Source organism: Rhinatrema bivittatum, chromosome 1 (genome assembly GCF_901001135.1).
Source record: "Rhinatrema bivittatum chromosome 1, aRhiBiv1.1, whole genome shotgun sequence".
NCBI lineage: Eukaryota > Metazoa > Chordata > Amphibia > Gymnophiona > Rhinatrematidae > Rhinatrema > Rhinatrema bivittatum.
The window spans coordinates 11,382,500-11,410,165 of NC_042615.1; the positions used below are offsets into that span (position 1 = coordinate 11,382,500).

The window sequence follows — 27,666 nt, forward strand, 5'->3', positions numbered from 1 at the left end:
GTCTGTGAAGAGGGAGCCTGGGGTGGAGGAGTGTGTGTGTGTGTCTGTGAAGAGGGAGCCTGGGGTGGAGGAGTGTGTGTGTGTGTCTGTGAAGAGGGAGCCTGGGGTGGAGGAGTGTGTGTGTGTGTCTGTGAAGAGGGAGCCTGGGGTGGAGGAGTGTGTGTGTGTGTGTCTGTGAAGAGGGAGCCTGGGGTGGAGGAGTGTGTGTGTGTGTGTCTGTGAAGAGGGAGCCTGGGGTGGAGGAGTGTGTGTGTGTGTGAAGAGGGAGCCTGGGGTGGAGGAGTGTGTGTGTCTGTGAAGAGGGAGCCTGGGGTGGAGGAGTGTGTGTGTGTGTCTGTGAAGAGGGAGCCTGGGGTGGAGGAGTGTGTGTGTGTGTGTCTGTGAAGAGGGAGCCTGGGGTGGAGGAGTGTGTGTGTGTGTGTCTGTGAAGAGGGAGCCTGGGGTGGAGGAGTGTGTGTGTGTGTTTGTGTCTGTGAAGAGGGAGCCTGGGGTGGAGGCGTGTGTGTTTGTGTCTGTGTAGAGGGAGCCTGGGGTGGAGGCGTGTGTGTGTGTGTTTGTGTCTGTGTAGAGGGAGCCTGGGGTGGAGGAGTGTGTGTGTGTCTGTGAAGAGGGAGCCTGGGGTGGAGGAGTGTGTGTGTGTCTGTGAAGAGGGAGCCTGGGGTGGAGGAGTGTGTGTGTGTGTCTGTGAAGAGGGAGCCTGGGGTGGAGGAGTGTGTGTGTGTGTGTCTGTGAAGAGGGAGCCTGGGGTGGAGGAGTGTGTGTGTGTGTGTCTGTGAAGAGGGAGCCTGGGGTGGAGGAGTGTGTGTGTGTGTGTCTGTGAAGAGGGAGCCTGGGGTGGAGGAGTGTGTGTGTGTGTGTCTGTGAAGAGGGAGCCTGGGGTGGAGGAGTGTGTGTGTGTGTGTGTCTGTGAAGAGGGAGCCTGGGGTGGAGGAGTGTGTGTGTGTGTGTGTGTCTGTGAAGAGGGAGCCTGGGGTGGAGGAGTGTGTGTGTGTGTCTGTGAAGAGGGAGCCTGGGGTGGAGGCGTGTGTGTGTGTGTGTTTGTGTCTGTGAAGAGGGAGCCTGGGGTGGAGGCGTGTGTGTGTGTGTCTGTGAAGAGGGAGCCTGGGGTGGAGGAGTGTGTGTGTGTCTGTGAAGAGGGAGCCTGGGGTGGAGGAGTGTGTGTGTGTCTGTGAAGAGGGAGCCTGGGATGGAGGAGTGTGTGTGTGTCTGTGAAGAGGGAGCCTGGGGTGGAGGAGTGTGTGTGTCTGTGAAGAGGGAGCCTGGGGTGGAGGAGTGTGTGTGTCTGTGAAGAGGGAGCCTGGGGTGGAGGCGTGTGTGTGTGTGTCTGTGAAGAGGGAGCCTGGGGTGGAGGAGTGTGTGTGTGTCTGTGAAGAGGGAGCCTGGGGTGGAGGAGTGTGTGTGTGTCTGTGAAGAGGGAGCCTGGGGTGGAGGAGTGTGTGTGTGTCTGTGAAGAGGGAGCCTGGGGTGGAGGAGTGTGTGTGTGTCTGTGAAGAGGGAGCCTGGGGTGGAGGAGTGTGTGTGACTGTGAAGAGGGAGCTTGGGGTGGAGGAGTGTGTGTCTGTGAAGAGGGAGCCTGGGGTGGAGGAGTTTGTGTGTGTGTCTGTGAAGAGGGAGCCTGGGGTGGAGGAGTGTGTGTGAGAGGGAGCCTGGGGTGGAGGAGTGTGTGTGAGAGGGGGGTGGAGGAGTGTGTGTGTGTGAGAGGGAGCTTGGGGGGGGTGTGTGTGCAAGAGAGACAAAGGGAGCAGGGGGGGGGGAGTGTGTGTGTGCAAGACAGAGAAAGGGAGCCTGGGGGGGAGTGCGTGTGGGGGGGTGTATGCAAGAGAGAGAAAGGGAGTCTGGGGGGGAAGTGTGTGTGTGTAAGAGAGAGAAAGGGAGCTGGGGGGGGGAGTGTGTGTGTGTAAGAGAGAGAAAGGGAGCTGGGGGGAGGGAGTGTGTGTGTGTAAGAGAGAGAAAGGGAGCCGGGGGGGGGGGAGTGTGTGTGTGTAAGAGAGAGAAAGGGAGGTGGGGGGGGAAGTGTGTGCGTGCAAGAGAGAGAAAGGGAGCTGGGGGGGGGGGGAGTGTGTGTGTTTGCAAGAGAGATAAAGGGAGCCGTGGGTGGGAGGGGGAGTGTGTGTGTGTAAGAGAGAGAAAGGGAGCTGAGGAGGGGGGGAGTGTGTGTAAGAGAGAGAAAGGGAGGTGGGGGGGGAGGTGTGTGTGTGTAAGAGAGAGAAAGTGAGCCGGGGGGGGGGGGGGGGGGGGAGTGTGTGTGTGTGGTGCAAGAGAGAGAGAAAGGGAGCCCGGTGGGGGGGGGGGGGAATGGGTGTGTTGATGAGTCTGGTTTGAATTCAGGGCAGTGTCCTATAGCCTCTCTTCCACCCTGGATGAGCCCGATATCGTCTGGTCTCAGGTTTCAGTGTCAGCTATGGTTGACGAATGGATACTGAGACAATCCAAAACCTATTCTTTCCCGTTAATAGGGCTGAATTAGCCATGCTGTCATGGGAACTGTCCATCAGGGCCCGGGAGGCGGAGCTTCCTAAGCAGAGGTTAAGAGTTTTGATCCGCTGCGTTTGTGTTCCCGCGCAGGAAAGTAACAGATTCTCCTCAGTCTGTTTTTTTCTGCGCGCGGGATCGCACACGGAGCTTTCTTTCTCCTCAGCAGTTTCACTGTTTTAAAAGAATGTCGAAAAAACAGAGCCGTCAGCCGGGATTCAAGCCATACCCATGCGATAAGATCATGTCCATGACAGATGTGCCTCAGGCCCAATCACATTCAGGCCGACTGCGAGAACTGCAGCCGAATGTCTCCATGGGCCCGGCATCAGTAGGCCCAGAAGACTCAAGGCCTACAAGAGGTAAAAGGTGGCTTATATGCCCACCCCCCTCCGAAGCTCACTCCTCGCCGGGCCCGTCAAAAATTCAGGCCCCAACCGTGAGGAGAGCGTCGTTCCTGGACCTGAAATTCTCCAAGCCTGGAGATTCAAAGGGACTGACAGGTAAAGGGGAGCGGAGTTTCTTTACTCACTTGACCCGAAGCGGTACCCAGGGATCTGGCCCGCCAAAACATCAGGCGCATGACGCCTCGAGAAAACGGCACCGAGAACACTCGATGCATAGACCGCCGAGATCGATGCGCAGGAACTGAAGCAATCACTATCGAGGCAGAAGCATCAGGCAAAGCCGATGCAACCTGCGTTGAGACCGATGCATCTGGCGTCAGGACCGAAGCAACCGGCGCAGACATCGACGCACTCTACGTAGACATCGACATCAACACATTCGAAGCATAGGCATTCTTCCAAGCATTTAACATCACTAGAATCGATGCCGACGCACATGCATAGATCTAACTCCTCACGGAAGAAACATAGACTCAAATCCTCCAGTAAGGCCTCAAGTCACCATAGGAAGCATGCTACTTCCACAAAAAGTCATCAGAAACAAATCCACAAACATAAAAGAGGCTGTACATCTGAACATGATGTTTCTGATTCTACTTCGTCTCACCAGACAAAGGTCTCAAAACTAACCTCTGGCTCAGAAGGGGATGTAGTAAAGATTCCTTCTTCCTTGACATCAATCTTCCTCATATTCAGGAACATCGTCACAAACATATGCACGCCCTTGGTATGAAAACACTCCTCAGCCACCAGCAAAGACGGTAGCAGAGGATCACCGAAGTCAGGTTCCTGGTTCTAAAATACTGCCTGTAAACCAGGGGTCGGGAACCCATGGCTCGCGAGCCAGATATGGCTCTTTTGAGGGCTGCATCTGGCTCGCAGACAAGTGTCGCCACACTTTCCCGCTGACCCAGCTGCTCCCCGTCCTCCTCCGCCCGGGCGGAATGCGGCAGGACAGCTGGAGTCAGCGGCACCGGCGTGCTCTCTTCTTCCCGCCCCCCCCCCCCCCCCCCCCCGCCGCGGCCCGGAAGAGGAAGTGGAGAGTATCGGGTGCGTGTGCGGCAAGAAGAGGCCACGCTAGTGCGCTCGGCATTGGCCCGAAGAAAAGAAGACTGCAGCGCGATTCGGAGGAAAATGAAGAGCTTCAACCGCGGCCGATGGGACTCCGCCTCCGCGAGGGCTGAAAATGAAGAGGTTAGCGTTGGGAGAAGGCTGCTGCTGCCGCGAGTTCCCGGGGTGGGGGGGAGAGAGAGAGTGAATGAGCGAGCAAGCATGTGTGTTTGCTCGCTCATTCACTCTCTCCCCCACCCCGGGAGCGGGCGGTGGGCGGCGGCCAGTAGCGAGGGAGGGAGGGACTGAGTGGGAGGGAGGGAGGAGTGGGTGAGTGTTTGGGAGGGAGGTAGGGGGTGGGGAAGAGTGAGGGGAGAGGGAGAATGAGGGAGAGGTGAGAGACAGGGATGTGAGTAAGTGGAAGGGGGAGAGGGAGAATGAGGGAGAGGTGAGAGACAGGGATGTGAGTAAGTGGAAGGGTAAGAAGTTGTGGAGCAGTGAAAAAGGGAGTGGAGGAGGGCTGAGGGGGAGGGGATGGGATTGAGAGAGGGTGGGGAGTGACTGAGGGAAGGGGAGAGAGGTGGGAGTGACTGAGGGAAGGGGAGGGAGGTGAGAGTGAGGGGAAGAAGGCAGTGGGAGACAGAGGGTGAGTAAGACTGAGTGGAGGAAAGGGGAAGAGTGAACGAGGGGAAGGGGGAGAGAGGGAGAAAAAGTGTAGAAGGGTGCTGTGTTAGAAAATGGACTGAAAACAAAATGTAATGTAGCCAGTTTTAACGGGCTTAACGGCTTGTCTTACATAAAATGCACACATTTACTTGTATTTAGTTTTAAACATATTGTATGGCTCTCATGGAATTACATTTTAAAATATGTGGCGTTTATGGCTCTCTCAGCCAAAAAGGTTCCTGACCCCTGCTGTAAACCCTGACTTAGGAAATGCTCCATCATCTCCAGCTGAGGTTCCACGTCCAGGGATGCCTCCATTGGCTCAATAGGCTTTTTCTAATTTATCTGAGGCATTATCAGGGTTCTTCGACTCCCTTCAATCCTCCTTCCAATTACCAAATGTATCCTCCCCCAGTTCTCCTGAACTGCAGGAACGGGAGGAGATTCCTATGCAACCATTACACTCACCAAAACGTTTGGTACATGACTCACCTGTTCACTAGCCTCCATCACCAGGTGCTTCCCCTTCGACTCACTCATCACACTCTTCCTCGACTGGATATCCTTCAGATCCATCAGATCAACCACAGGAGCCTTACTCTCCTCCTGAAGATTTATCCTACCCAAAGTTTTTGGAAAAACTTGGAACCATCCTCCATTTAGATGTCCAAAAGCTACCTGACCCAAGGTCAGAAACACTTGGCCTTCTGAAGATTTTCGATACTCCATGGGAACCATCACTTTCTCCTCAAGAAGTACTGGACACTGTCCTTTGAAAATTGTAGAAGAATGCTCGCGACACCTACTGCGAGCAGTGTATGAAGGTTTCGAAACGTCTTCCAGAGCTTCAGCTACGGCGGTCGCAGCTCGGAGGCTAGCATGGCTCAGAGCTAGTGTTATTAGGAAAGACCTTCACGACAAGCTCATTAATTTACCCTGTACTGGAGACAATTTGTTTGGAGAGAAGTTCCATGCCACTGTCACCCAACTGAAGGAACAGGCTGTAGCAGTCCAATCGTTGACGACACCATCTTCATTTTCGTCCTCTCGACGATACTTTGGAAATAATCGGCGCCAACTTTTTGCAAGGAGGCCTTACCGTTCTTTTCAGCCTTATAGACAGCCTTCATACCAACCGTATCAAAGGCCACAAACTCAGCAACAACAATCACAAAATAGAAGAGGCAAACCACGGACCCAAAGACAACAGGCGCAGCAATCTGCAGCCCCTCTAAAGTCTACGCAATCTTTTTAAGAGTACAGCCACCATTACTACATCAAGCACCCCCGAGAAGAATTACACAACACCTCCCTGCGTGGGAAGCGATAACTTCAGACCGCTGGGTTCTCGATATAGTGCAGCAAGGTTATCAATTTCAATTTACAACAAAACCCTTTCTCCCTCATCTACAGCTTCGATCATCAAGGAAATATCATCCTCAACTCGGACAAGAGGTCACCATGCTTCTGGAACAACAAGCTATCCGAGTTATTCCGCAGACAGCCCAAAACACAGGCTTTTATTCCCCATATTTCCTCATTCCAAAGAAATCGAGAGGCCTCTGTCCAATCCTGGATCTCCGGGACTTGAGCAAATATCTAATCAAAGAGAAATTCAAAATGGTATCCCTCAAATCCATTCTTCCCCTTCTACAACAAAACGATTAGATGTGCTCAATAGACTTGAAGGATACCTATACACATACTCCCATCCATCCGTCCTCGTGGCATTACCTCTGCTTTCAGTACAAGCAACATTACCAATACAAGGTTCTTCCCTTTGGACTCTCGGCAGCGCCCAGAGTTTTCACCAAGTGTATGATAGTGGTGGCTCACTTACGTCAGAAAGGAATGAAAATCTTTCCATATTTGGACGATTGGCTCATAGTAGCTTCGAGCCCATAGAAGTTAATCGAGCAACTTGGACAATTAATAGACTGCCTGAACAGTCTGGGACTGATAATCAATTACCACATATCGAACTTGAACCTAACTCAAATTCTACAATTCATTGGTGCTCGACTAGACACTATACGCAACAGAGCATTCCTACCGGAAGACAGGAGACTCAAAATGTGTCTCCTGTGAATTCTCATCCACACACACAAACAGACGGCAAGACAAATCTTGACAGTATTGGGTCAAATGGCAGTTGCCATCTTCACAGTCCCCAACACCAGACTTCACATGCGTCTTCTACAGTGGGGGATTGAAACGTCAATGGAGACAATACTTGCACCCATTGACAAAACGCCTACTACTCACCTCAGAGATGGCAACGGACATCAGTTGATGGCTCAAGAAATCCACGCTCTCCAAAGGAGCATTGTTCAACCCACCTCCTCACAATGCAGTCCTGACTACGGATGCATCTCACAAGGGATGGGGAGCCCATTTAGACCTTCTAGAAACACAAGGCCTATGGTCTCCACATGAACAAAACTTGCAAATAAACCTATTAGAACTCCAAGCGATACAAAACGCTCTCCAAGCGTTCTAATCCCATCTGTGGGGATGCAGATTGATGGTTTACACGGACAACCAAGTGGCAGTGTTTTACATAAACAAACAAGGAGGGTCCGGTTCGTGGTCCCTATGCCAGGAAGCCCTGCTGATCTTCCAACTAGCATATCAACATTCCATTCATCTGCAAGCAACATACTTGCCGGGAATTGCCAGAACCAGAGCAGACAGACTGAGTTGAGTGTTTTATCCTCACAAGTGGACTCTCAACCCAAACATGGCTCATGGTCTGTTTCTACAATGGGGAATCCCAACAATAGATCTCTTTGCAACAGAAATGAATGCCCAGCTTCCTCTTTTCAGCTCACTATGGCCCACTCCCAACAGAATGGGGCAGGACGCGTTCCTGATTCCTTGGAAAGGGAGCCTAGTGTACGCCTTTCCACCCATTCCGCTCATCACAAGGACTATTCTGAAATGTATGGCAGACGAGGCACAACTGATCCTCATAGCACCCGCTTGGCCCAGGCAACCATGGTACAGTTATCTCCTATGCCTCTCCATCACAGACCCGATTCATCTACCAAGTCAACCAGATCTATTGATCCAACAACAAGGCACACTTCTTCATCCACTTCATGCCTCTCTTCACTTGACAGCATGGAGATTGAGCGGTTCCTATTAGAAGAACAGGGTATTTCTGCAACAGCCCAACAAGTCTTGATAGAGTCTAGGAAACAATCAACTAGACGCAATTACAGTTTCAAATGGAAATGCTATTCCAAATGGTGCACATCTAATGGGATCTCCCAATTAGATTGTTCTCCAGAGCTGCTCGTAGACTACCTTTGTACGTTATATACTTCTGGCCTGGCGATTTCCTCGATAAGAGTTCATCTTAGTGCAATAGCTGCTTATCACAGGCTGTGCCAAAATCAACCTATCTCCACTCACCCCTTGGTGTCTCGTTTCATCAGAGGCCTCTTACATCTTTGTCCTCCAATAGCTAAACCACCAGTTCTGTGGAATCTGAACGTAGTATTGGAACAACTGATGTTGCCTCCATTCGAACCCATGGATTCTGCTGACATAAAATATTTAACTTGGAAAGTGGTATTCTTATTAGCAGTTACATCTGCAAGATGAGTCAGTGAGTTACAAGCATTAGTCCACTAAACTCCATATCTGCAGTTTTACCAGCAGAAAGCAGTTCTTCGAACTCATCCGAAGTTCCTTCCAAAGGTGGTATTACAATTCCACTTCTATCAAATGATAGAATTACCAACGTTCTTTCCCAAGCCCCATTCAAACGACAGGGAGCGAATGCTCCATAAGCTTGACTGCAAACGTGCATTAGCATACTACACAAGAGAACACATTCTTATTCCTGTTCTTCTCAACTTTTTGTTTCCTTCAATCCTAATGCACCAGGACTTCCGGTAACTAAACGTACTATCTCCAGCTGGATAGCACAATGTATCCAATTTTGCTATAATAAGAAAAATCTAACCCTAGCATCTTTTCCAATCGCTCATCAAGTTAGAGCTATGGCGACATCCATAGCACACCTCCAATATGTTCAACCTGTAGACATCTGCAAAGCGGCTACGTGGTCATCTCTTCACACATTCACCTCGCATTATTGCTTAGACCAGCAATGTCTGATGCAAAACTAGGTCGAGCTGTACTACAGTTTCTTTCCTCTTTAAAAAAAAAAAAAAAAAAGACAATAATTGCACAACAGGATAAGAGGTAGACTACTCCTTTATGATCAAGCACAGGAAAGACTCCAGCGTCATCGGGAGCTTGGGACTCCCATGACAGCATGGCTAATTCAGCCCTGCTATCAACGGGGAAAAAGCAAGTTTGCTTACCGTAAACAGTGTTTCCGTAGATAGCAGGATGAATTAGCCATGCTGACCCCCCCCCCTCCTCCCTGTTAGTCGCCCCTTTTGTCTTCTACTGCTGTGACTAAGCTTAATTACAGACTGAGGAGAATTTGTTACTTTCCTGCGCGGGAACACGCGCAGCCGCAGAGGATACAAAACTCTAATCTCTGCTTAGGAAGCTCCGCCTCCTGGGTCCTGATGGACAGTTCCCATGACAGCATGGCTAATTCATCCTGCTATCTACGGAAACACCGTTTACGGTAAGCAAACTTGCTTTTATTTAAGGATCACTCTGGTTGGGAGTGAAATAAACGAAGAAAAGAAATGGCCAATAAGTGGGGTGGGTCCTGGGTTCCTTGGTTACCAGAAGATTAAAAGCAGGTGCCACACTCATAAGAACATAAGAAAATGCCATACTGGGTCAGACCAAGGGTCCATCAAGCCCAGCATCCTGTTTCCAACAGTGGCCAATCCAGGCCACAAGAACCTGGCAAGTACCCAAAAACTAAGTCTCATTTGACATTTGACATTTTACGTTGTACTGGTGGTTTTCAAGTTTTCGACCCAGAGAGGAGCGACTTTTCATAGGGCTTGACCTTTAGATAGGTTTAGTCCTTTGTCCCAGGCAGTCCAGACAGGGTGTGGGCTCAAGTGGCGGTACTCCACTCCCAGGATCAGGAGGTAGGGGAGGTCGCCTGTCTCCCTTTTATCAAAGGTGGATTGAGATCACGTCAGACCAGTGGGGTCTGGAGGTGATAAGAGATGGCTATGTTTTGGAGTTTCTCAGCGTGCGTTGCAACTCTCTGTAGAAGATATCAGGGTCCACGTTGCAAGATAATTTGGGCCAATATTCCTTCGCCCTATCCTGGATCTTAAGGGAGTCAATTGGCTTTTGCAAGTGACTCGTTCCCGCATGGAAACCTTACACTCATTGATACGAGCAGGACAGTTGGGGGAGTTTATTAAATCTCTGGGTTGTCCGAGGAGAATCTTTATATTCCTATCCAGCTGGAACATCAACAGTTTTCTGCGTTTCGCTGTGTTGGGGCAACGTCATTTTTTGACATCACTTCGGATTGGACACTCCATACAGATTCTTCTCTAATGTCACAGTGTTGGTAGCAGCAGTGTTGAGAGAGGATGGCATTCTGATCCACTTGTACTTTGACGATTGGCTAATTCGGACCAAGAGCTATGAAGGAGAATTTTCAGGCCCCACGCAAGGAGATCTCCTTGCTGCAGTAACTAGGTTGGTTGGTGAACTTGGCCAAGAGCAATCTACAGTCATCCCAGACACTGGAGTATCTAGGTGTTCTTTTTCGAAAAGCAAGACAGGTGTCCCTGTTAGGGGGCTGCGTTTGGTACTGATGGCGCAGCTGCGACGATTGACAAAAATGATATGCTTGACCATGTAGTCTTATCTACAGGTGCATGGGTTGATGGCAGCAATCTGAGAGAGAGTTCTGTGGGCAAGGGCACATTGCATCCCCTTCAGTGCACACTGCTTATGCATAGGAGTCCATAGTCTCAAACTCCTCGATATGATTTCAGTTACCAGTGGAGATTTGCATCTAACTGCAGTGATGGTTGCAGGTGCATTATCTAATAAGGGGTGTTCCCCTGCAAACACTGGACCGGCCACTTCGCACAACGGATACGAGCCTCCAGGGTTAGAAGTTTGCTGTCAGGAGTTGAAAACGCAGGAGTACAGAAGGGTACTTCTGGAGCATCAGTAGGCTGGAAGCCCATGATATTGGTTGTCATGCTTGTGAATCATCGATCGCTTTCAGAATCAAGTAGTCCAAATAATGTCAGACAATGCGACAATAATGGCTTTCGATTGATAGGGAGGAACCAAGAGCCAGCAAGTGTCACAGGAAGTAGCCCAACTCTTGGAATGGGCGGAAGTACATCTTCAGGAGATCTCAGCCTTGCACATTGCAGGAGCAGACAATGTAAGAGCTGACTTTCTCAGCAGACAGAGTCTGGATCCAGAAGAAAGGGAATGGTGAAGCAAAGTGTTCTAGGTCATAGTGGGCCCCTGAAACATCCCATTTCTAGACATGCTGGCGACACCACACAATACGAAGGTTCCTAACTTCTTCAGTCAGAGGAGAGATCTGAAGTTTTCAGACATTGATGCTCTTGTGCGGGAGTGGCCAGAAAGCAAGCTTCTAAATGTCTTTTTCCCTGTGACTCATGTTGGGCAGAATGATTAGGAGATTCAAGACACACGGGATTGGTAATTCTTGTAGCACCAAATTGGCTCAGGAGGCTGTGTTATGCAGATCTGCAAAGGCTTCTGATGGATTATCCTCTCCGATTCCTGGTCCACAGGGATCTGCTATGGCAGGGGACTATTCTTCCCGAAGATTTGATTTGGTGTTTATCTTAATGTGGCCCTTGAGAAGGCTTGGTTGCAGAAGCGTGGGTAGTCCACTGCAGTATGTTCCACCTTGCTTTGAGCACAAAAGTTATTCACTTCCTTAGCCTATGTTCACGTTTGGTGAATGTTTTTGGCTTGGTGTGAGGAATGAGGGGTTCATTCTTATTCGGTTAAAATTCTGCTTAGTTTGGATTTTGCTGGATGGGTTGTGTAAGGACTTGGCCCTTAATTCCTTGAAGGTACATTCAGGTGGCAGCTCTGGCCTGTTTCCAGGGTCACGTGAATGGTGACACCATGTCGGCCCATCTGGTTGTGGCATGGCCTTGAAAGGCATGAAGCATCTTCATGCCCCTTGTGGTTGCTGTGCCCATGTGGAATCTTAATATGGTTGTGAAATTCTGGTGGGTCCCACCTTTTGACCACTGTATAGCCTCTCCTGAGGTTACTTACTAAAGGATGGTGTTCTGCGTGTAGAGTTTCCAAACTATGGGCTCTGTCTTGCTGGGAACTGTCTCTGCGAGTGTCTCCAGAAGTGGGCCAGATATAAACTGTTCCGTCTTTTTGGCCAAATGTGGTCTCTGATTTTCTCTAGAATCAATCCCTGCCAATTCTGGGCAGAGAGAAATTTTGAGGATTTTCACCTGTTACAGTCCTTGGGTGTCAAGCGGCATAGCTTGAGGTATGTGAGGTTTCTAAACCTCTCAGGAAGACAGACCAGCTGTTTATTCTCCACAGTGGGAGTAAATGGGGTGAACTGGTGTCGTGGGCTACGATAACCCGCTGGATTAAGAAGATTATCACAGCCATCTATGTGGATGTTGAGCAGCTGTTTTCTAGTCAAGTTAGCGCTCATTCCAGTAGGGCTCAGGCAGTGTCATGGGCAGAGATTAAATGGTTGTCGCCCTTCGAGATTTGCCGAGCTGCGATGTGTTTTTATTTCTTACACAACTTCCAGGCTTTATCGCCTGGATGTGCAAACCTGGGGGGACTCAGCCTTCACGTGTGCAGTGTTGATCGAACCATGGGCTGCCTCCCGCCCTGTTCGGGAGTAGCTTTCATACATCCCACTGGTGTGGATTAACGTGATTGCTAAGAGGCGAAATTACTACTTACCTGATAATTTCCTTTTCTTTAAGGATAGCTTAATCCACCTTCCTGCCCTTGGCTGCCTGATAGTGGTGCTGCTGTTCTCCTGAGTGGCTGCGTTTCCGGGGATTACTGATGTTAGATCCTGTTCATAGATTAGTAATATTACACTCCTTGTCTGTGACCTCAATATGTTCTGTTAACTGAGTGTTTGATTGTCTTAATGGTTATGATCATGTATTCTTTAGTTATTCACAGTTGGCTTTTGCAGAGAATACTGGCGGGCTGATGTCAGTGCAGGGATATATATATTTACCAGGTTAACCTACACCAATGCGTTATGCACCTCTACCAGCAGATGGTAGAGGTGCATAACGCACTGGTGTGGGCTAACCTGTCCTCCATTAAAGAAAAGGAAATTATCAGGTAAGTAGTAATTTCTCCTTTCTGCCTCTATCTGCTGGAAGGAGACAGAACTCACTTGTCCGGATGGATCTCTCAGAACTCAAGAAAAGGAAATTAGCAGGTAAGTAAAGTTTCACTTTAACTTTCAAAAGATTATCATCTTTACCCAGCTATAAAACTCAAAGAAACTCTCATAAGTAATATGGTCAGTTCTTAGTATTTTGTTTGTTCAGGGGGACCACTGTAGATGTTCCCCCTCTTAGACCTCATTAATCAAGAGACACAAAAATGAAGAAATGATGTAACACTGATGAATCCTTCCAAATGTGTTTAATCTTGACAACCTTGTCTTCCCCTCTTTCCTTCCTCTGCCCCCAAGAATCTAGAGATTGATTTGTCATCTCAGGTAAGGTAATGTTCTGTGAAAAACTAGGCCAAAACAGGAAGGCAGAAGATAGCAAGGGGGTAACTTGCTGGTGTGGCAGTTGCTGCCCTTAACAAATAAACTGTGATAATGTTTATGCATCCCCATCATTGCTTTCTGCTTCAGTGGCAGTGAGAAAATGGAAATTGGATTCAGGCAGCAACCAATGAGGGCCCCGTCTTTTACGGTTTGGAGAACAAAAAATCATGTGGGTAACATGCTGATGCAGTGCTTACTACCCTTATTACTAAGCATGATGCTTAGTAATTAAGGGTAGTAAACACTGATGCAACTCCAGCATTGCTTTCTGCTTCCATGGCTATGGTTAAAGAAAAATGAATTCAAACAGCATCCGAGGGCCCTGACTTTTACGATCTGGGAAACTGATAAGCATGGGCTTAACCTACACAGTGCAGCAGATACTGGCATAAGCTTGCTGGGCAGACTGGGTGGATCATTTGGTCCTTTTTTGCCATCAAGTCTATGTTTCTATGTAAATTAAGTTGGTGAAAATCAAACAATGGTGCCCTGTTACTTGTGTCTCTTAGGCACTGTTTAGTTCTGCCCTGTGTATGTCTTGCCTCTGAATTTTATAAGTGTAAAAAATATATATATATATCAAACAGTGGTGAGTACACTAGAATATCTGAAAAGGTTTGAATCAGCCCCTTGGCTAGTTTGAAAAGTTCATTATTTGTCCTGGATTTTAGAGTACTATATATCTTAATTTTTCCTGTCGATAGCAGGCTAAATTAGCCATGCTGTCGTGGGATTTGTCAATCAGGTCTGGGAGGCGGAGCTACCAAAGTGATGTCAGAACTTTGCTCTGAGGCTGCTCGTGGTTTCCCGTGCTCGGATCGACTCTCCTCAGTCTGTTTAATCTGCGCGCGGGATCGCACGTGGAGCGCCAGACCTCCTCAGTTTTTCAAAGAAGAAAAGATGAAGGAAAAGAAGGACCCTTGTCCAGGCTTCAAACCTTGTCCCTGCGGCAAGGTGATGTCCTGAACCGACGACCATGACAAGTGCTACAGGTTCTGGGCCCAGTCCACCCAATGGCGACTTGTTCACATTGCGGTAAGATATCCCCACGGGTGCGTCAACAGCGGACTGAGAAGATGGAGGCCTTAAAATTAGGCCACATGGGCTCTTATGCTCCACCATCCGAAGCACGGTAGTCACCGGGGCCGTCTTCCAGCATGCTGCCCCAGCAGCATCGAGCAGCCTCAGTGGAACCATCCACGTCCAGGGCGGCGGGAGGGGATGCGTGCCTAGCACCATCCAGAGGCCGAGACCCCACTCGGGACAGAGTGCAGGGCCGAACAGAGTCGCCTGCGTCAACGCAGCCATTAACTAAGCACGGAGCTCACAGGCCAAAGACGCACAAGTCAAAGGTGCGTCCGGCGTTGGTTGCCTCGATCGCGACGCAGACGACGCATGCAATACCTCCGCGTCCACCGACGCAGACGTCCTCGACGCGGGAAGAGTCACACTGGGAGTAAATACCGCAATGCTCGACGCGTCCTACACTGACGCAATCGTCGAGGCGACCATTGATGCAATCAACAAGACCACAGTTGACACAATTGACGCATCCGTTCGAGCCAGCGCATCGACGCAAACATAGGACATCTGCTCTATCTTCCACAAAAGGGACGACGCACACGACACAGGGGATAGCATCAGATGTGTCCCCTTCCATATCTAGATCACAAACACCTTCGGGGGCTGAAAAAGTGTGAGGGCAGGGACGTCTTATCGCCCACGTACCGCAAGCCTTCCCAGTGGACCTCTCCGCGGACTCCAGTGAGGATCTAGGACAGGAACACACTCCGCGCTCTCTCTCTTCGTCTTCTTCGTCCCTCAGGGTCTATTCGGACCTATCCTCTGTCTCTAAAGCGTGCTCTCATGGACATAATTTACAAGAGCTGCTGGCGAAGAAACGAAAGACATTAACTTCACCGCCGGTACGTAAGGCGGCAGCACCTCCACAGGACTCAGATATTCTCTTAGCGGCGCTACCGCTCGTCCAGTCATGCCTCTGCCCACTCAAGAGGCATTCTCTAATCTCTCGCTGGCTCTGGAAGGGTTCTTTCAGGTCATGCAGACTACCTATAAATTACCGATTACTTCACCGAGCTCCTCGCCACCGTGCTCGGCACCAGCCTGGCCTACTCCTGTCACGCCGACGCCAGTGGAAGTGCCCCCTCCTTTCACGGTACCACCACCACGGGATTTGCATTCTCAACCAGAATCACCGACGGGTCATACCACCACTCCGGACACTTTGAAGGGATATCCCTCGGAGCCGAAGGAGCAACCGGCTGAGCCGTACTCTCTGCCTGAGGACCTCACTTATCCCAAATTCCTGGAAAAGATGGGAAAGGCTCTCAACCTAGACATACGGAAAGTATCGGATCCTAGGGCGGACACCCTAGGACTACTAAAGATCTTCGAGCTACCAGTGGAACGTACAGCCCTACCACTACATAAGGTTCTCGATTCAGTTCTTGAGCATTCGTGGGAGTCACCTTCCACACTGCTGGCAGTCTCCCGGAAAACGGACCTGAAAATGTGACACCATACTAGAATCACTAAAGGCTATCGGCTTCAGGCAGATTATCAACCCCACCCACCGAGTTGGACATACCCTAGATCTGATCTTCATAAATTCCCGCATACGAATGGACTCCCCCCTCATTCTATCCCATCCCCTGGTCCGACCACTTTCTCATTAAAACCACCTGTTCCCTTAACAATGCCCTCCCCCCCCCCCCCCCCCCCCCCAAACCCTAAAACTATCGTACACTTCAGGAAAACTTGCAACCAAGACGCCCTCATCACCTCTCTGTCAAGCACCCTCGACCGCTTAGACCTCTCCAATGCTGATTCGGCGATAGCTTCCGGGCACAACCTTACCAATACTGTTGCAGAAAAAATCTGCCTACTGCAATCCAGAGAAATAAGCTCCTCTCAAATTAATAAACAAAAACCCTGGCATACTCAGAACTTGAAACAGATGAAACATCAGCTCAGAAAGCTTGGAAAAAAATTGGTGCAAAGATCCATCTCCTACACTACTTGCTAAATATAAAGCTTCCCTCCATAACTACTGTAACATGCTAAATAAAACTAAGAGATTTTTATGCCCACAAAATTCACCACCTCTAGTACAATGCCCGTAGCCTCCCTTACTAAACCCCCTCATGCCCACATCCCAGACGACGAAGCTAGTACCAAATGTGAGGACCTTGCACTTTATTTCCAGGATAAAATCAATACTCTATTACTACGTTTCCCCTCCACCACCCCACCTAGCACAACCCCCCCCCCCCCAACAACCACACCGTAAAACGAAATTCTTTTGAAACCATAGCCACATCAGAAGTTGAAGCCATCCTCTAGAAACTAAGACCATCATCTCATCCCACAGATTCTATCCCCACTAAATATCTCCTCTCCATACCTAACATAATCGCCCAACCCATAGCCAACATCATAAACATTTCCATCACCAGTGGCCTAGTACCTAACCCTTTCAAACAAATACTAAAAAAAACCTAAACTTGACCCCCTCAGACCCATTTAACTACCATCTGATCTCTAACTTACCTTTCATATCAAAAATCCTTGAAAAAGCAATTAACCGCCAACTCACAGACCACCTCGACAATCAGCTTATTTTATCCGCTTCACAATATGGATTCCGAAGGTTTCACAGCACTGAAACCTTACTACTCTCCATGGCGGATCACCTCATTAAAGGCCTTGACAAAGGTAAATCTTACATCTTGGCCCTTTTAAACATTTCCTCGGCTTTCGACACTATCAACCATGGTATCCTCATCCAGAGACTAGGTGAAATTGGAATAACCGGTGCTGCCCTCAGCTGGATTATTTCATATCTCAGCAACAGACAATACAAAATCAAAATCGGAAACCATGAATCCAAGGCTATGCCCCTTAACCAGGGTGTACCGCAAGGCTCATCCCTATCTTCTACGCTTTTCAATAGCCTACTGTCTGAACTTAGCCTCCCACACTTCATCTATGCAGATGATGTGCAGATCCTCATACCAGTTGACAACTCCCTACCCAAAGCTATCAACACTTGGGAATCCACTCTATCTGCAATCAACAACCTCCTATCCAACATACATCTTGCCCTCAACACTGCCAAAACAGAACTCATGCTCATCTCATCACATAATACTGACTCCTCCCCCCTCCACATTCCTCCCACAACCATCGCTTTCAACCAACTTGTTAGAGACCTCAGTGTCACCCTAGACAACCATATCAATTTCCAAAAATTTATCAATTCCACACTTAAAGACTGCTTTTTCAACACCATGAAAAAACTTAAACCCCTCCTTCATCTCTCCGATTTCCGTACAGTACTACAGGTGACCATATTCTCGAAAATTGACTACTGCAACTCCCTCCTACTAGGTCTCCCCAAGAACACCACCCACTCCAAATCCTTCAAAATGCCACCGCCCGCATCCTCACCAACACCCACAGAAATGAACACATATCACCCGTCCTCAAGGACCTACGCTGGCTCCCCGTTGAATACTGCATCCAATATAAAACCCTTTCCATCATTCACAAAGCCCTCCACAACCCCGAAATGAACTGGTTCAAAGAATCATTAACCTTCTACACCTCTACAAGACCAACCAGAAATTAATATTTAGCCACCCTAAGCACACCCTCGCCCAAACTCTACAACCTTGCCTCAACAAAAGCTCGTTTGCTTTCTTTAGCTGCTCCCACTCTATGGAATTCTATGCCAGTTAGCCTACGCCAGGAATTTTGCCCAAAGAAATTCAAGCAGAAACTTAAGACCTAGCTGTTTAAACTGGCATATACTGACACTGGCTAAATACCCTTCTGAACCCCTCTGGCCCTCACCCCCCCATCCCTCACCCATTCTCCCTCCCACTTCCCCCCACCTTTTCACCTTCCCTTCCCCCTCTTATTGAACCTTTCCTTAACCTTATCTCCCTACCCCAAGTCGCTCTCTGTACAAATTCTCTGTAAATACTATAAATACTGTAATTCAAGCTCATGTTAATTGCCTTAAGCTAAGTTTATGTGTTCACATCTGTTATCTGTATAAGTTTTTTTTGTTTTTTATTTAAAGCTTTTTTATACCGGCATTCATGATGATAATCATATCATGCTGGTTTACAGGAAACAGGGGAGTGATAACATTGAACGATAAACAGGTGTTGAGAGGTAGAGAAGAAAGTTACAATAAAACAAGGGAGGTTGGAACTTGAAGAAGAAGAGTAGCAGGAATAATTTAGGCAGTAACAATGAAAGTAATAAATTATTTACATAGTGTTGACGGGAAAATTTACAAGTGGTTGTAGTCTGTCTGGTGAGAAAGTTATGAGAGTCAGTTCCCTGTAAAGTGCTACCATGCCAAGTTCATGTAAACCAATGTGATGCTCAGAGTGTATGTCAGTATATAAAAACTTCCAAATAAATAAAATAAGTTTAAAATGCAAAAGTCGTCCTACTACTCGCCGACTCAACTACCCCACGCCTCGGTAGTGGTAGAATCTGCCAAAAAATTGAAAATTCATTCTTGCAGCGTGTGACCCATTATGTGTCAGTCGACTGACACATAATGGGTCACACGCTGCACGTAAGATACTAACTAAAATGATACCATGCAGCATGTTGGGGAGCTTCGGACTCCCACGACAGCATGGCTAATTCAGCCTGCTATCGACGGGGAAAAAGCAAGTTTGCTTACCGTAAACAGTGTTTCTGTAGATAGCAGGATGAATTAACCATGCTGACTCACCCACCTCCCTGCACAGTCGACCATCGTATCTACGACCACGCTTGCTTTATCACAGACTGAGGAGAGTTGATCCGAGCGCGGGAAACCACGCGCAGCCTCAGAGCAAAGCTCTGACATCACTTTGGTAGCTCCGCCTCCCAGACCTGATTGACAGATCCCACGACAGCATGGCTAATTCATCCTGCTATCTACGGAAACACCGTTTACGGTAAGCAAACTTGCTTTTATGTTTTTAAAAATAAAACATCAAGTAGTTTTTTTTTTTTTTGGCTAAAGTTTTCTCCCTCTCCTTTAGGCTTCAAGCTCAATTTGAACTAGGGCTGGAATCTGACACACAGGAATTTTTTTGCCACTTCTATAAACTCCTTCCCCCCCCCCTTCTCCCCCAGCTTCCATTTATCTAGTCATTACAGTGGCTGTCTTTGGCTGGGAGGGCAATGGATTGGGGCTCGTTTCAGGGCACTGAAATCATGAGCTTTAAATCTGGCCACTAGATGTCACCAATGCACAGTAACTATGACTTTGTGAACACTGCCTCCACAGCATCCCCAGCCCTGGCTGACTCAGGGAGCAGAGACATACTTGAGCTGCAACTCAAATTCAGGTACCTCCATATGATGTGCAATACTACTGTTCATAACAAAAACCTAATGCTTTTCTTTTGCCTGCAGATACTCCTTGCCAATCACTGCTTTTTGGCTATGAACAAGACAAGCCACATTGGACTTCAGCAGCTTTCATCTTTAGCTACATCAGGAACAACATTTCTAGGGCCAGTAAAATTCAGTAAATTTATAGTAGATGAAAGCACCCATGAAACTACTTTGACGTGTTCTACGTTTCGACTTCTTGAAAGTTTGAATTTTACCGATGCAGTTGGACAGCTTCTTTATGAGACCATTCAGACACAGAATAAGGTGTATAAAACTGGGACAACCACCCTATTGTTTCTTGTTGGTGCTTGGAGTAATGCCGTTTTGGAATGCCTTCACCAAGGTATACCCATTTCTTTGATAGCATCAGTAATGGCAGAAGGGCTGAATTCTTGCATTGAAGAAGTTAAATCACTCCAAATCCCACTGCCTAACATACATGAAAAGTCTGATCATGAAAGTAAAGATTTAGGCAGCAAACCAGGTGACAGCACTTCTTGTTCCAGTATGCGTAGTCAGAACAATGTTTATCTATTACACAAAGAGCATATTTCAGAAACAGATTATCTCCAGCAAAATAATATTGTTAATTTTGAAAAGAAAAATTCTAAATGTTGTACAAGCACAGCAGATTCATTTGAACCAGAATACAAACTCTCGCATCAGATCTCTGGATGTAGTTTCCTTAGCAACAAAGTAAAATTAACTCACAGTATTCACTTAAACAGGCTAGAGAAAAGTCAGAGCTCTTGGGAGGATAATTCCCAGGATTATACTGTGGATCCTGCAGATGTTCTGACAGAAGGTAATGATTTGGGAAGGCTGGCAGCAGCTTTGAGTCATGGAAATCAGCGTAGCATGAAACTAGTGGAAGATGCTATTGCATGCATGCATCAAAATATGGATAACATGAGTATTGCAAAGTTTGATACTGCAGGTATTGTTACTTGCTGTCTTCCTGGTTTATCTGCTAGCCTTTCCTGTGCCTGCTCTGGATACATTACTCTAGTGTCAGTGGAGAATGTCACTGTTGTGAAGCATCTACAGGACAGACCTCTCCGATGTCTTCTTCTTGAAGGTGATCTGACCGAAAAATATCGCCATGTGGGATTTAATAGGACTTCCAATGTAATGATGGTATCCGATCACCTTGATATGCCAGGAAGTAGCTCGGAAGGTATATGGATAAATAAAACAATAAACATGTTAAGTGAATTAAAAATACATTTAATTTTGGTGAAAGGAAGTGTTTCTGAAAGTTTGATGCAACAGTGTATTCCAAAGAATATATTAATAGTCAGTCAAGTAAATCATAATGTTCTACAGGCTTTTTGTGAAGTCACTGGAGCCATACCCGTGACATACCTTACACAGGTGACTATGTGTTGTGTAGGTACAGGTGCCTGTGTAAGTATGTGGAAGACAGTTAAATTAAGTACAGTACACTCAGGCCATGGATTGGTCATCAATATTAAAGCTCCTAGAATTTCTCTAGTGACAGCTGTGCTCAGTAATGCTCTAACTACAAAAATACAAGCCATGGAGGATGAGTTTTGGACTTGCGCTTACAGGCTGTATCATGCCATAATTGACCAGAAGGTCTTCATTGGTGGTGGTGCTGTTGAACTTTTGTGCCTCAGCCACCTTCAAAAACTTGAGAAGCTCTCTTTAAAACAAGATGACAAAATGAGTGTCAGACAGATTCATCATTCTTCATCTTGGCTGGCTAGATGCTCTGAACATTACAAGCCAAGTATCCTCAGAGCAATGGCAAATGGTTGGGTTAAATACATTTCTACTGTCATGTGTAACAGTGCTAAATGTAGGTCAGAGTTGGAATCTAGGGCATTAATACAGCATCACCTCCAGAAAATGTCAGACTGCAGTTCTCCTGAAGCATACCTGTTGAAAGAGTATGCCAAGGACATTGCCGATTTGGATTTTGCTAGCAAATGTGAAGACACATTTGAGATCTATGACAATGTCACACCAAAGCTAGAGGCCTGGCGCAGGGCTCTTGATTTAACCATGCTTGTGCTTCAAACAGATGCTGAAATTCTCACAGGTTCTTGGACACTAAAGCAGCTAAAAAATTCAGAGAGGTCAGCCAATGAATTTATATTGCTATAAATTTTCTACAAGCTTCATTCAGAGATGCAACCCACCTAGGCAGCAACTCTTCCAAAACCAAGTATCTGTCTGGTATGTAGTTCAGCAAGTATTTTTTAGATTCCATAACCTATGAAATGTCTTCAGAATATTCATTATTGCTACCAAGGATTTCAAAGATTAACTGTGCACAGATTGTTTTAGCTATGAACAGACTTGCTGCTTTTACAAATATGAACTTGTAGAAATGTAAAGCAAATGATAGGTAAATTAATCTGTATACATGAATTTTGGGAGGAGGGGTAAAAGTGGAAGTCTTTGGTTGTGATAGGGATTCTTTACTAGGTGTAATACTTTTTTAGTCCAACATAATCATTTATAAATATATTCAAAAGCACTGGTCCGAATATAGATCCCTGAAGCACTCCACTGTTTACCTTCTCCTCAGAGAAAACAGACCATTTAGTCCTACTCTCTATTTCCTATCTTTTAACAAATTTGTGATCCACAATAGAACATTGCCTCCTTTCTCATGACTTTTAAATTGTTTTAGGAGTCTCTCATGGGACACCTTGTCAGATACCTTCTGAAAATTCAAATACACTACATCCACTGGCTTACCATTATACACATTTATTAATGTCTTCAAAAAAAAGTAACAGATCGGTGAAGCAAAATTTCTCATTTAAATCATGCTGGCTGTGTGCCATTAAACTGTTTTTCTATATGGTCTTTGATTTTGTTCTTTAGAATAGCTACCATGGATTTTCCCGGACCTGAGCTCAGACTTCCCAGTCCATACCAGAGCACTTTTAAAGATTGGGGTTACATTGGCCACCCTCCAGTCTTCAGGCACGGTGGATGATCCCAACGATAGGTTACAGATTACCAATAATGGATCTGCAATTTTGTTTTTTAGTTTCTTTCAGAACTCTGGGGTGTATACCATTGGTCTGAGCGATTTTGCTACTCTTCAGTTTGCCAATCTTCTTTATTACATCTTCCAGCTTCATAGCGATTTGTATCTGTTCTTTTGAATCATCATTGTTGAAAATTAGTTTCTGGCACAGGTGTCTCTCCGAAATCCTCTTAAGTAAACACAGAAACAAATAATTAATTCAGTGTTTCTGTGATGGCCTTATCTTCAAGTGCCCCTTTAACCCCTTGATTTTGTAACGGCCCAGCAGACTCCCTCATGGGCTTTCTGTTTCAGATATATTTAAAGTTTTTATGAGTTTTTGTATCTATGGCTAGCTTCTTTTCAAATTCTCTTTTAGCCTGCCTTATTAATATTTTATATCTAACTTGCCAGTTTTGCTCAAATGGATCCTTTTTCCAATTTTTTAAATAAGTTATTTTGGCTAATATAACTTCTTTCACCTCACCCTTTAACCATGCTGTCAGTCATTTGGGCTTCCTTCCAATTTTTTTTAATGTGGGGAATACATTGAGAATGGACTTCTAAGATGGCATTTTTAAACAATGACCATGCCTGATGTAAATTCTTAAGCTTTGTAGCTGCACCTTTCAGTTATTTCTTCTAATTATTTGCCTCATTTTATCAGTTTCCCTTTTGAAAGTTTAATGCTAGAGTTGTAGATTTACTTAATGTCCTCCCACTCATTTAAGTAAAATTTAATCACACTATGATCACTGTTGCTGAACGGCCCCACCAATGTTTCCTCTCAAACCAAATTCTGAATTCCACTAAGAATTAGGTCTAAAATGGCTCCCCCTCTCATTAATCCAAGGACTGACTAACCCATGTTGCAGTCATTTATTTCATCTAGAAACATGATCTCCCTAGCATGTTCTGATTTTACATTTACCCAGTTAATATGGGGGTAATTGAAATCTCCCATATTACTGTTCTGCCAAATATATTAGTTTCCCTGATCGCTGTTAGCATTTCATCATCTGTCTGTTCATTTTGGCCAGGTGGGCAATAGTATACCTCCACCGCTACATTCTTCCCCATCACTCATGGAATTTCCACCCATAAGGATTCTACTGTTCATTTAGTCTCCTACAGGCTCTGTATCCTATTGGATTCTCTGCCATCCCTCACATAAAGCACCTCCCCCCAGACCGATCCACCTATCATTGCAATATGATTTGTACCTTGGTATAGCAGTGTCCCATTGGGTACTTTCCTATCATTAGGTTTCTGAGATGCAAATTTTGTCTACCTCTTCATTCAGTGCTATATATTCTAACTCTTCCATCTTACTTTTTAGACTTGTGGCATTAGCATACAGAAATTAAACCTTTTTTTTTTTTTTTTTATTAATCTGCTTATCACTTGATGGGTATTTTGGACTCTTAACTCAGCTGGTTCTTTACTTATAGGCTTGTGGGTTACTGTTGCTTTTATTGGAACCTCTCTATTGGGATGCCCTAACTCCTCTATTTTAGTATCCTTTGAAGATACCTCCCTCTGATCCACTTGCTGTTGAGCGACTGTCTACTTTGCCGTATGTTCTAGTTTAAAAGCTGCTCTATCTCCTTTTGGAAGGTTGTTGCCAGCAGCTTGGTTCCACCCTGGTTAAGGTGAAGCTCATCCCTTTGGAACAAGCTCACCAGAGTGTTCCCTAATTCATAATAAAACTAAAGCCCTCTTCCCTCTTCCCTGCACTATCATCTCGTCCACACATTTTAGAATCCAGAGCTCTGCCTGCCTTTGGGGTTCTGTGCATGGAATGGGGAGCATTTGAGAAAATTCTACCATTGAGGTTCTGAATTTCATCTTTCTACCTAGGAGCCTAAATTTGGTTTCCAGAACCTCACTCCCCCAGCTTCCTATGTTGGTGATGTCCACATAGATTATGTCAGCTGGTTCTTCCCCAGCACTGACTAAAATTTTATCTAGTTGACGCATGAGGTCTGCCATATTTGCACCAGCCAGGCAAGTTGCCAAGTGATCTGCACATCCACCAGCCACTCAACTATCTAAATTTCTAATAATTGAATCAATTATGACAGCTACCCTAAAGTGTCCCTCCAGGGCACTAGCTCTTGGAGACTCATCCTTGATGAAGAGGATTATGCATCACCTGGAGAGTAAGTCCTTTCTGCAGGTTCACTTCCTGTTATACTAGGGTAATGCTCTCTGAAGTGATCTTGCTCCTCCAAAGCAGCACAGGGCCTGCTGGATTGGAGCTTGGATTTGGGTAATATGTCCCTGGTGGTCTCCTCTATATACCTTTGTTTTCTTCAGATTCTCCAGATCTGCTACTCTAGCCTCCATAGATCAGACTCTTTCTCTGAGAACCAGGAGCTCTTTGCACCTGATGCACGCATACAACTTTTCACCAACTGGTAGATAATTATACCTATGGCACTCTGCAAAAGACTGAAAGGACCCCGTCTCCCTGCTGGACTGTGGTATGCATATTCATATTGTTGAGTTCCTAATTAATTTCTATTGCTAGGAGAATGGGGAAGTGTAACTTAGTCTTTTAAATTTGTGATGTACTTAATGTTAATTTTGCAATGACCTGAAAATTAAAATTAATCTAATTTATAAGGGCCATGTCTCTCCCTTATTCTAGATTAATCCCTGATTGATTGTGGAAGTGACTCTTGTCCTCTTATATGGGATAAGAGTTTATAAATCAAAGAATGATCTTAATGTGCTCAATTTTAGCTGGCAGTGGAGTTGTTCCTTCAGCAAATGGCCATAGAGTGAGTACCTGCCCATGAGTGTAGTCAGGGATTCTAATCCCAATGTTTCCTCATTCCCAAGAAGATGGGAATGCACTAGCAGACCATCTCAACAGAGGTTTACTACCACACAAGTGGTTCCCTGGATCAAAGAGTGGCTAACAGCTTATTCAATCTCTGGGGTCAACCAATAATCAACTTGTTTGCTTCAGAAAGCAATAGAAAAGTCAAGAGGTTCTGTATGCTTCTGAGCTAATACAGTTCAGCTTTGGACACTTTTTGCTAAGATGGGATGTCTATGTATATTCATCAATCCCGTTAATCTCAAGGACAGTCCAAAAGGTTTTTCGGGATCATGCGCAACTGATCCTCATTGCTCTAGCATAGCCAAGGCAGGAATGGTTCCCATACTTAATCTGACTGTCTATATAGCCTCCCGTTGTGCTAGGCACTGCTCTGCCCGTCATGGCATAGGAGAAAAGCAGGTCCTGCCACCCAAATCTGTCCTCTCTGGTCCCCATGGCATGGATGCTGAATGCACAGAAGTTTCAGCTCTGCCCTTCCAAAAGAAATGGAAGATGTCCTGATTTTGGCAACTATAGGACCTCTTCAACAAAAAGGTCCTATGGTTTTCAAAAGGAAGAGGTTTTTGTTCTGGTATCAGTCCAGCTGTCTGGACCTCTTTCCCTGTAGCCTAAGGTATTTGCCTTTCTTCTTCAAGACCTAGTACTTCATTGGTAAAAGTGCATCTCCAATGTTATTGCAGCTTACCTCCAGCAGGAGGAGGGAGCTTCTATCTCCATCTATCTTTTGGTGTTCAAATTTATGAAGGAATTATGGCAGTAAACCTCCAGTGCTCTGAGATCTTAATGTTGTCTTGGCTCAGCTTATGAGAAGCCTCCTTTCAAACCTGGAATCGGCTAGTTTGACGTACTTCACATGGAAAGTACTGTTCCTTGTAGCTGTGATGTCTGCTTTGAGTGTCCGTGAATTACAAGCACCGGCCTCATGGTCTCATTACCTTCAACTCTTCCACAATAGGATGGTTCTGTGTACTCGTCCTAAGTTTCTTCTAAAAGTGGTGTCTGTTTTCCACATTAACCAAGCTATCGTATTACCTTTTTTTCCAAGGCTACATGTACATAAAGGTGAGAAAGCTTTTCACACCCTGGACTGTAAGAGGGCTTTAGTGTGTTCTTGGAGAAACTTTCAGCCTCATTATCAAGCTTCTCAACTGTCTTAACTTTTGATCCCAATGGAATTGGAGTGTAGCCGCCAAAAGAACTCTGTCCAATTGACTAGCAGACTGTATTGTACACTGTTCTGACCTGGCTGGTTTATAGATTACAGATTTTGTCAAGGATGCTCCAATGGCTCACCTCAAAATCACTTTTTTTGAAGTCATTTGCAAAGCTGTGACTTGGTCGTCTATGCATACCCTCATATCCCACTATTGTCTGGACAGCCTGTTAAGAGATGACTGTGGTTGTGGGCAAGCAGTTTTGCGCAGCTTGTTTACTCAGTAGTCTACTCTCCATTGATGGGGAAACTGGGCTGCTTAACCAGTAACATTCTGTTCTGCAACCCTCAGCTTGGGACTCCCACATGCCATAGCTAATTCAGCCCTGCTTGAAGATGGAGAAAGCAGGTCTTCTTACCTATGAAGAGGGTTCTCTGTAGACAGGATGAATTAGCCATGGTTATTGCCTGACTGGAGAGTTGATTGCCTTGCTAATGTTTTAGCTCTGTAAAAGACTGAGACAACATGCTCATGGTAACTCCTTCACAAACTCAGTAAAGTTTACTGATCTCAGAGAGATGGGTTTGTTCAGTGCTGTCAGATCCATGTGTCATGGCTAATTCATCTGTGTTGTCTACAGAGAACCCTGTTTACAGGTAAGCAAACTTGTTTCATAAAGCTGTAGAGTACTACATAACAAAAGATGCTGTAATGCTAATTGTACTGAAAGCCATCACACAAATGTTATGAGCCCATACAGACTCAGTCTGCTGTATAATCATATTTCTATGTATTGGTCAATAAACACTAATGGGCGTTTTCACCTCAGTCCCCAGTAGCTATTGTTAAGCTGTTCTCTTTACAATAATCTAGCTGTATAGTTTTCAAATCAAGGAAACCATGAGCACTATTTCATTACAAAGTGGAATTACAGT

General features: G+C 46.2%; 1 protein-coding gene across 3 annotated transcripts in view; it reads left to right on the plus strand.

Annotated features, from left to right (window-relative positions):
- The window catches only part of BBS12 (Bardet-Biedl syndrome 12), a 31,132-nt gene extending 3,599 nt beyond the window's left edge, over positions 1 to 27,533 (plus strand). For 2 of the 3 annotated variants that reach the window (XM_029587108.1, XM_029587147.1), the window contains exon 2: positions 19,738 to 27,533. In XM_029587108.1, coding sequence (XP_029442968.1) covers positions 19,738 to 21,849 — 2,112 coding nt within the window. In that variant the 3' untranslated portion in view covers positions 21,850 to 27,533. Of the gene's footprint in view, positions 1 to 19,737 lie in introns of those variants that run through there. The other variant, XM_029587191.1, reaches the window with a different exon arrangement.
- Positions 27,534 to 27,666: the final 133 nt, after the last annotated feature.